The sequence below is a fragment of the Etheostoma spectabile genome, chromosome 12 (genome assembly GCF_008692095.1).
Source record: "Etheostoma spectabile isolate EspeVRDwgs_2016 chromosome 12, UIUC_Espe_1.0, whole genome shotgun sequence".
Lineage (NCBI taxonomy): Eukaryota > Metazoa > Chordata > Actinopteri > Perciformes > Percidae > Etheostoma > Etheostoma spectabile.
In genome coordinates, this window is record NC_045744.1 from 25,854,523 (window position 1) to 25,863,359 (window position 8,837).

Here is an 8,837-nt window from a genome sequence, read left to right on the forward strand (position 1 = left end):
CTGGGTTTTGGCTACATGGAGGCATGGTGAGCATTCCTAGGTAAGAGTCAGTGTCACCGCTGCTCATTAATTAAGGAACACTGAATATCCACCAGCCCTACCCTGCCTTTGTAATTGAAAGGTCAGTCACTTTGTGTAGATCACCAGTATAATAAGGATGCAATATTCATAATCCGTCCATGTTCTCTCATAATTTTGTTTATATAAAGTTACTGAGAATTTGTGTTTTTAAATTAAAGTTTAGCGGCCTTGTCAAGTTGAAAGAAAAATCTTCCACAAAGGTAAACTTTAACTAAAACTGGGTTGTGATTTCACCACATACTCAATGAAAAACTTAAAAAGATTTACAATGAGGCTGAATTATTAATAAGACATAATACCATTTTTCAAGAAATATGTCAGTAGTAACATTAAAGTGCATAAAACTTTTCTTCTCTGCTTATTTAACACCAGAAACATTGGAATACAAAAACTCTTTTTTTTTTTAAATTTACACAACAGTATGACATACAGTATATATTTCTATCGACTTGCTCTAACCATTTATCAAAGCGGTATCATGCTACACTGGCGGGAAGATTTACTAATCCTATCTCAAATCCCCACCAGGGACACACATGTTCAATTTAGTGTATTTACTACCAGTAATGATAAGAGTACAGTAGAAAGTGTTCTCTGCTACTGACTTTGAAATCACTCATAACATACTCCAGTTATTCACAATGTTTTATATGATCAGGTCAAAAAATGGTCACTGATCAAATAAAACACCGGGAATAACTGGAGTATGTCATGAGTTGGAGGCATTCCACTGTCTGGTTGCTTTAAAAGAAAAGACAGATTGTCTAAAAGTTGAACGGCAAAAAGGTACGTCGGAGTTATAGAGATAGAGAGAAGTTCTTCTGGCAGGTCTTTCAGAAGTAGCAGGGCGAAAGCAGCCAAAAAGCAGTAAACAGGCAGGGGCCGGGCCGAGTAGGATCTTGTACACTAGAGTCAACTTTGAAAAGAGTCTAACATTTTCTAAACTCAGTAAATTGTTTCTCTAGGATCTTGCAATGGTGATACTGAAATGGCTGTTTATGCTTATTGCTTATATATTGATTCTAGGGGTCTAATGGCAGATTCACTGGCCTGTCCCCAACTGGTGATACAGTATGAGATTTGTGAAAATATTAAAGCATCCATAAATATTTTGGCTACATTCATAGTGTGAAACGATCTAATCTGTGTAAAATTGGCCAAGTTAGATTTCATAGTTTTAGTCATTTTCTTGATGTACAGTAAGTAACAAGCTATTTAAATTCAGTAACTATATCAGTTGATTCATTTTTAATAAAGATGTCTGCAGTTGGAATTTACCACCTAGTTTTCCAAAAGAACATACCTTTTGTCCTGCTGATATTCAAAGTAAGACAAGATTGTTCAAGCTACTCAACCACACCCTGTATGGGATGAGTTAATTTCTCAGCTGCTAGCTGAGCGTTCTTTTATCTTTGTTTTTATTGTGCCCTGCCAGGGCACAGCAGATGTGAATTAGCCTGTGGCTAACTTTGGTAAAATGCATCAGATGGTAACAATTACGTTCAAAATTACACATGGTCCCTAATAAATAAAAATAAAAAATAATGTTCTAAAAGTTTCCTCTAACACAGAGACATTTAACAAGGGGTCCGTGACTCCTAAGGGATCCTCAGAGTTAGTGCAGGGGGGGCCGCCAAATTATGCTTAAAAAAATAATATTTTGGAATTTTGTTTTTTTCTAAAAATTAAAATGTCTGAAAAGATACATTAAATTAATGCTAACATTTTTATAGAAAAGATAAATTGGCCAAAATAGCTGACAAAAAAACGTAATGTAATTTACACATTGGAGATAAGCTTAGGCTACTATAGGTAAGGTAGCCATACATCCATCTGGCTCAGTTTAATGCAACTTACTTTTTTACAGTAGGCTACATGTAGTTGGGGGGCCCTGCTCTGTCTCTCTTTCAGCTAAGTGGTCCTTGACATAAAAACGTTGAAGACCTCTGTTCTAACACAGCAAAAACTGATGAGCAATTCAGAAACACCCTCTCTGCTGATGTCCCACATTGCAAATTTAAAACAGCTGCCATGCTAACAAGAGTGTTGCAAATTTTACGCCAGCTTCTTCCAGACCTTATATGATAGACATACCAGTAAAAACCCATTTGTGTGGCTCCACGAATGTTATGTTTGCTGCATCATTTAATTATATCGACGTATTCAAAATGTATTGTGCAATTGTACACACATTTTTTCCTCAATTGAGCACTTTTGCTCTCTTTGGAAACTCTTGGATCCCCATTGGAATTTAAAATAACTTTGTGTGTGTTTGGACCAGCTCAGCTGGGTGAGTTTTTAGAGGGACCCATGTTGGGTACCACAAAGATCAAGAGTATCTATCTATTGATCTATCTATCAAATAGAGAGGTAAAAAATACAGCTGAGAGACAAAATACAGCTGCAGAAAAATAGACACACACACACACACACAGGCACACACACAGGCACATACACAGGGCTGCCATCTTCCACTGGTAGATTTCAACATCTACAACATAATCTCCAGGAAGAGCCATTCTCAAAAATGACTGCTTCCTTTAAAAAGAAACAAACTGACCCCTCTCTCACGTAAACAGTAACTTTTTGAATGCAGGGTTGCAGATTGTTATATAGCTTCAAAAGCACCCAAACAGCTCTGCAGCTGCTGTAGTTATTTCAAATGAGAGGTGATTACTACAGGGCAAGAAAAAAGCAAACACACTAAAACACATTTCTTCATGGTCCAAATGTCATCTAAAACACTGCGTACATGACAAAGCAGCAGCACCAGGGTGTCAGCATGTGGCTGCTTCTGCTAGCGGCCTATATTTAACTGAGTCTCGATGATGTCAATTGCGTGTCACAGCATGTACTGTAGTAAAGGCTATCAGTGTGTCGTCTCATGATTCATGAGGCTGCCATCTGTTAGCATGACGGAAGGGTTTGGGGCTCTCTGATTTGGGGATTGGGTGGATGACAGACTTGCACGTACACATGCAAACACACACACACACACACACACAGCCAAAAAAGGCCAGGACATAATCACATGGGAACTCACTAATGCATGCACGTTCAGGGACATTGACACACACATTGACACACACTCAGAGGCACACACATTGAGATGCTCTCAGGTCTGTGTGAACACCCAGATGGCAGGTGGCCACTCCTTCTGCAGGGAAGTCTTTGTAGGAAAAAACAAGGGCCACGTCACCATTTAATCTCTGAAAAAAATGCCACCTAGTTTATACACGCTTACCCAGTGTGTATGCTACAGTAAATGTATGTGAATCTATTTTTTTTTTGTAATGACTTCTGCGTATGCAATAGTTAGAGTAAGTAAGACTAGTTAATTTTAATTTTAATCTGTTTATTAATCCCCAATGGGGAAATTACAATTCCCACTCTGTGTCCACACTTTGTTAGTAACCACACAGTCCTGAACTACACACACACACATGCTCAGGATCTATACATGCACTAATGGAGAGATGTCAGAGTGAGTGGGCTGCCAGCTGAACCAGCGCCCTGAGCGGGTGGGGGGGTACGGTGCCTTGCTCAACAGCACCTGGCAGTGCCCAGGAGGTGAACTGGCATCTCTCCAGCCACCAATCCACACTCCCTACTTTTTGGTCCAAACGGGGACTTGAACCAGTGACCCTCCGGTTCCCAACCCAACTCCCTATGGACTGAGCTACTGCCACAGTTACACATACAGTAAATCACTGTATGGTAGATCTAAATAATAAAAATAAATAAATTCTCCATTTTGACATAATGTGATAATGAATGATCATTGAGTTTGCCAGGGGCAGGTGTTAAAATATATTACATTACATTCATTCGGCAAGACTATTAAAATGTACTTTAAAATCACATTTAAAATGTTTCATCATTATTAGAGGTGAGCACAGTATTTATTGGTGACACTAAATATTAATACTAATTTAAAGGCAGTATTCTACTCTTCATAAAGTCAAAGTGCTCAGCTGTGATTAGGAATAATTTGTATGTGTATTGTAGTTGTATTTTTATTTCCTCTGCACTTCATTTCTTACATACATCTCTTCAAGTAGCCGATGTACAAACTACACGGGTTAAATGTTACAAACCAGTAAAGCAGCTGGCTGATAAGTCTTGTGAAGCCCAGTATCACAGATTTGTCTAAGAAGGCTTTACAGTATCCTCAACATATGACACTCTCTATCCTCAAAGCTGCAATTTGCGTTAGGAAAAACAAGGACGAACCTCAGTAAGAGCAGAATGAATGGATAAGCAATAGAAGTCATAATCACAGAGTATATAGAAGAAGCAGTAGTAGAATTATAACATGGTGAAAAAGAATGAAAATATTTAGTGAATTAAGTACAAAAATACAACATTAAATAAAGTGTACAGAATTGAAGAGTTTTAGAGTGTAAAATTGTCAGTATCTGAAGCTACTGTAGCTTTAAAAGAAAAAAGGCAAATAACTGTTAAATTTGGCCATGTACAGTACATCAATACCAATGTATTCATGTAAATTTGATTAAATTGCTTCAAACACATCCGTTTACATTACCTTAATGAGCTAACTCTCCACAGCAGCATGGAAGTTTAATTCTTCCCAGACTTTTTCAGTATCCTAAAAATACAATCATAATCTATGGAACCACCACGGTTTTATCCCCATGTCAAACAACTGCTCGGTCTGCAGGAGCTTGTGGCTCTCCAACAGTCTCTGATCATAACTTAGTGTGTTTCCCCCTCTAGTGGTTACAATGAACACTCATCCTGATCCTGCTGTATCACACAGCTTTCAGCCAGCACCAACGTCTGAAACAAGTGACAGGATTTCCCACATGCATTCAGTCACCAAATAAAGGGGAAACAAAGCAACACAATTACAAATAAAAATGTTAAGATCTAATATGAATGTGTGGGTACCGAATTCAATACTTTTTAGGCACTGACCAAATTGCCTCCTTAGTATTGAGTATCGCCAAATGCCTCGTCATTCAAAACCCAATTTCAATACCTAAGGAGTAAACAGCATCAGCGTCAGTGAGCCAATAGGCATGCAGCATGCTTCTATAAGAACTAATAATACTATCTAATAATGTAATTTTTGCATGTCTTGTCTGCTTTGTCCTTTTATCAAGGACTTGAAAAATGAGGAATGTCATTTATCAATGTAATTCTTCACATTGTTTTTGCAAAATAAAAAAATAAAAAAAATCTAATAAAACTCGACGTTACGCACAGAGACGGGGCCCACGTAGTTTTTGCAGAAGAAAGAATAAAATAAATTGTGCCGTAATGTGTAATGTTGTAATTTCTTTTTGTTTTATAAAACTGGTGTCAAAAATGTATGGTTTAGGAACCAATATCAAAGTCACGGCATTGGTATCAATCCAACATTATTTTGAATGATAACATGCAATACTAATGACTAAAGCTGCACATCAGATCTGTTTGATACATAGCACATTAAAAATGTGCTTTGGAGGTATTCATCTTTTTACTCTTTCTTGGATGAAGGAAATTTGCCCGTGTCCTCTCACAGAAATACAGTAGAGTAACTAGTTTTGAATTTCAGCAGTGGTTGTACCCTGCTGCTGTTGCTGCCAGCCTCAGGAATCGATGAGGCTCTGGAGGCAATTGGGGAAATCAGTCATGCTGAAAATATGGAGTACAGCGGTGACGCACACAGCAGCCAGCCCGCCACAGCCACACAGGCTCTATTGACTAATCTGGGTGTGTGTTTGAGGAGGGGGGTTGGCAGCTATATTGGGACCTCTGACATTGACACTGTTGCCCTTTGGTTGAATCGCCTCAGTTGACACTTTTTTCCTTGTTATTCTTTCAGTCACAATCACTTTCTGCCCCTCAGAAAACCCTTTTTGTTTTCTCTTCACCCTGTTACCCCCCCCATCCCCCCCGTTTATTGTTCTAACCCTCTCCTTCCTGTCATTATCTCGGCACTGGGAGTGGTACTATCTCTACCCACGTCCTCTCTATCACTTCTTCACCGCCCTCTCGTCTGTGCCTTTACCCTCTTTGCCTGAATTATCTCTATACCCCACTTGGTCGGCCGTTGTGTCTGTCTCTTTTGCTCTCATAAAATCGCATCTTCTCAACCTGCTACGAGCTAAATGGATGCAGCACCAACTATCCTCTCATGATACTGACTAAGGGCCTGTGTCGTTTAAATGTACCACACTGGCAGAGAAGGCATAAAAAGCATTGTTGAGACGTTTACTAGGTGTGTGTGTGTGTGTGTGTGTGTGTGTGTTGTGGTGTGTGAGTGTGAGTGTGTGTGACCAGAGGATGAATAGTGCCCGGTACTGTTAGTACAAGTGAGCATAAGAGCTCTCTCTGTGATGAACACTCTGGATTACAAGAGACTGCTTTGTCTCAGTTGCACAATGGCAAAGAAAATGATTTATTTACAAACAATTACTACTTTAACTAATCTAAGTACTGCTGTAACACACACACACACCACACACCACACACACACCACACACACACACACACACACACACACACACACACACACACACACGCACACACACACACATCAATGGTAACTTCTCCATCACCATACCAAAAATATTTTTGGGACCCCCTTGAAAATGAGATGATACATCTCAAAGGGTTTATCTTAATAATGAACAAATTTTGAACATTATTTTTTGAACATAAATATAAAGTATAATTTTCTTTACTGGTGCTCAAAATGAAAAGCAACTTTTGAACTTTGCACTGATGTGATGCTCCCAGCAGTGACTCCACTTCAGTATTTTTTTTTTTGACGTACTTGACGTACAAATCAGGTAAAGAGAATGGAGGCTTGTTCTGTTAACTTCTGCACTTCTGTATCCCTGGCTGCGGTCTAAAATCTCCTGCTTTGATCTCCTCATATGATCCAAACAGGCTCACGGCTGGAGGAGTTCAGATGACACTTGTGAAGCACATGCTTCATGCCTAGAGTTCAGAAAAGTATACCACACGTTGAGCACAAATTAAAAAACAATCCCACAACAGATCTGAAATGTTCCTTTTTTTTCTTTTAATACAAGAAAGAAAAGATTCTTTATGAATCTGTGCAAGCTTATTTTTAAGCAGCTCCGATTGTGAGTTGCCTTTCACAGTGCCTATGGAGTGATGTTGACCTCCACATCCCTATGTGTGTATATTCATATGCTTTGTGTGTATACTTGTATTTTTAATGTATTAAGTCTTTGTTTTCGGTTTCTGTAAACTTACATAACAACCTGCAGGTCCTGCAGGGATCTCATGATAGCTGTAGTACACTTTATGTTTTGGGCCTGGCTATAACACAGTTGTATCAAGTCACAACAACAATTAAGCCAATCAGTCTCATCAGTGTGTTGACAAGAGACCATGTTGAAGAGTTCATTTGACACTTTTCTTATCCCTCTCTGTTTTGTTTCCCTAAAGGATAGAAAAAAAAAGCTGCAATCTGCTCCATCTGCTGCTGTCATGGACAATGAGCCAATATTTCTTCAGTCCTGTTATGAAACGCAAACGTCCTGGACCACATGACCGTCATACAGTGCCTAACACAGACACCTCGGCTTGGCTCTGGTCCATGGACCCCAAGGAGGGCCATCAGTGGACAGAGCCATCGATCCACCATGCCACCCGGAGGCCAGCAACGCCAACCACAGCAAGCAGCACACCAACAGCAACACCCACCGGCTTCACCACAGCACACACTGGGTCATTTGGTAGTTTTTTGCCGTGAAACGGGGTTAAAGTTAAACAGGACACAGGTGCAGACTCACCACTAGATAAGTATTAGCACTACTTTAATCTGTCAGAGTTGCCAAGGGATTTAATCCCACGTCAAAATGTTTTTTACCTTAAATAACTTTTTGAAATCTTATACAATCTAAATGGTACAGTCAGACTGAGGCCTGAGACATCACGAGTACACACCACCAACACAATGGAATACGACTGTTGGCACAGCAACAGAGCGACAGTGTCAAACAATTCTCTCAACAGCTGATTATATTTCACGTACTATCAAAGGCAATAGCAGGTACTTGCTAGATAAAAAAAAAAAAAGTAAAACAGCTCCCAATACCTCCTAAATATTTGCAAACACATGTATTATGTTGCCATCGCTGCACGTCAGCAACTGTCATCACAGTCACAAAGCTCTCAACACACAATTGTATACATACCCAATGCACGAGTGCCTGCGGGTGGAGAAGTTGCCATGCATCTTTCTGGAAAAGCGAGAGTCTTTGTTCATCATTTTATTGGCAGTTTGAAAAGAGTTAGGACGGGTTCAGAGGGGCATCAAAACAGCAGCTTTGGGAGGTGAGGGATAAACAAAGTGAACTTCTGTGGCGCGACCAAAACCCCCATGCTGTCATGAATCGGAAACGAGAGCTGTTCACATTCCTTTATGTTGTCCCGGGGTTACAAGTTATAGGAAACAGGTCCCTCTGACAGGGTAGTGCAGGAGGAACAGGTCCAAGAATGACAACTTGTAAAACAACACCAATATGCAAATCACAATAGACTCATCAGCTGCACCTGGTGCAAGCAAAAATGAAAGGAAGACAGGGCTGCTGAGTATTCTCTGTATTTATAAGATAAAGGTTATTAGCTAGAAGCTATTTCCAGCAAGTGCATCAACCTGGAAATTCAATTAACGGTTTAGCTTTAGGTCCCGGTGTTAAGGATATGTCCATGTGTTTTAGTGGAAAAGGAAGATTCAATAAGGTCCAGCTCAGCATGTGTGTGTGTGT

The 8,837-nt window shown here is 39.7% G+C and overlaps 1 protein-coding gene across 4 annotated transcripts in view; it reads right to left on the reverse strand.

Annotated features, from left to right (window-relative positions):
- Positions 1-8,837, reverse strand: part of pde4ca (phosphodiesterase 4C, cAMP-specific a) — a 60,000-nt gene that overhangs the window by 35,846 nt on the left and 15,317 nt on the right. The window contains exon 1 of one of the 4 annotated variants that reach the window (XM_032532633.1): positions 8,265-8,831. The exons of the other annotated variants lie outside the window; for them this stretch is intronic. Within the exon in view, the coding sequence (XP_032388524.1) occupies positions 8,265-8,338 (74 nt within the window). The 5' untranslated portion in view covers positions 8,339-8,831. Of the gene's footprint in view, positions 1-8,264; positions 8,832-8,837 lie in introns of those variants that run through there. 4 annotated transcript variants of the gene reach the window in all.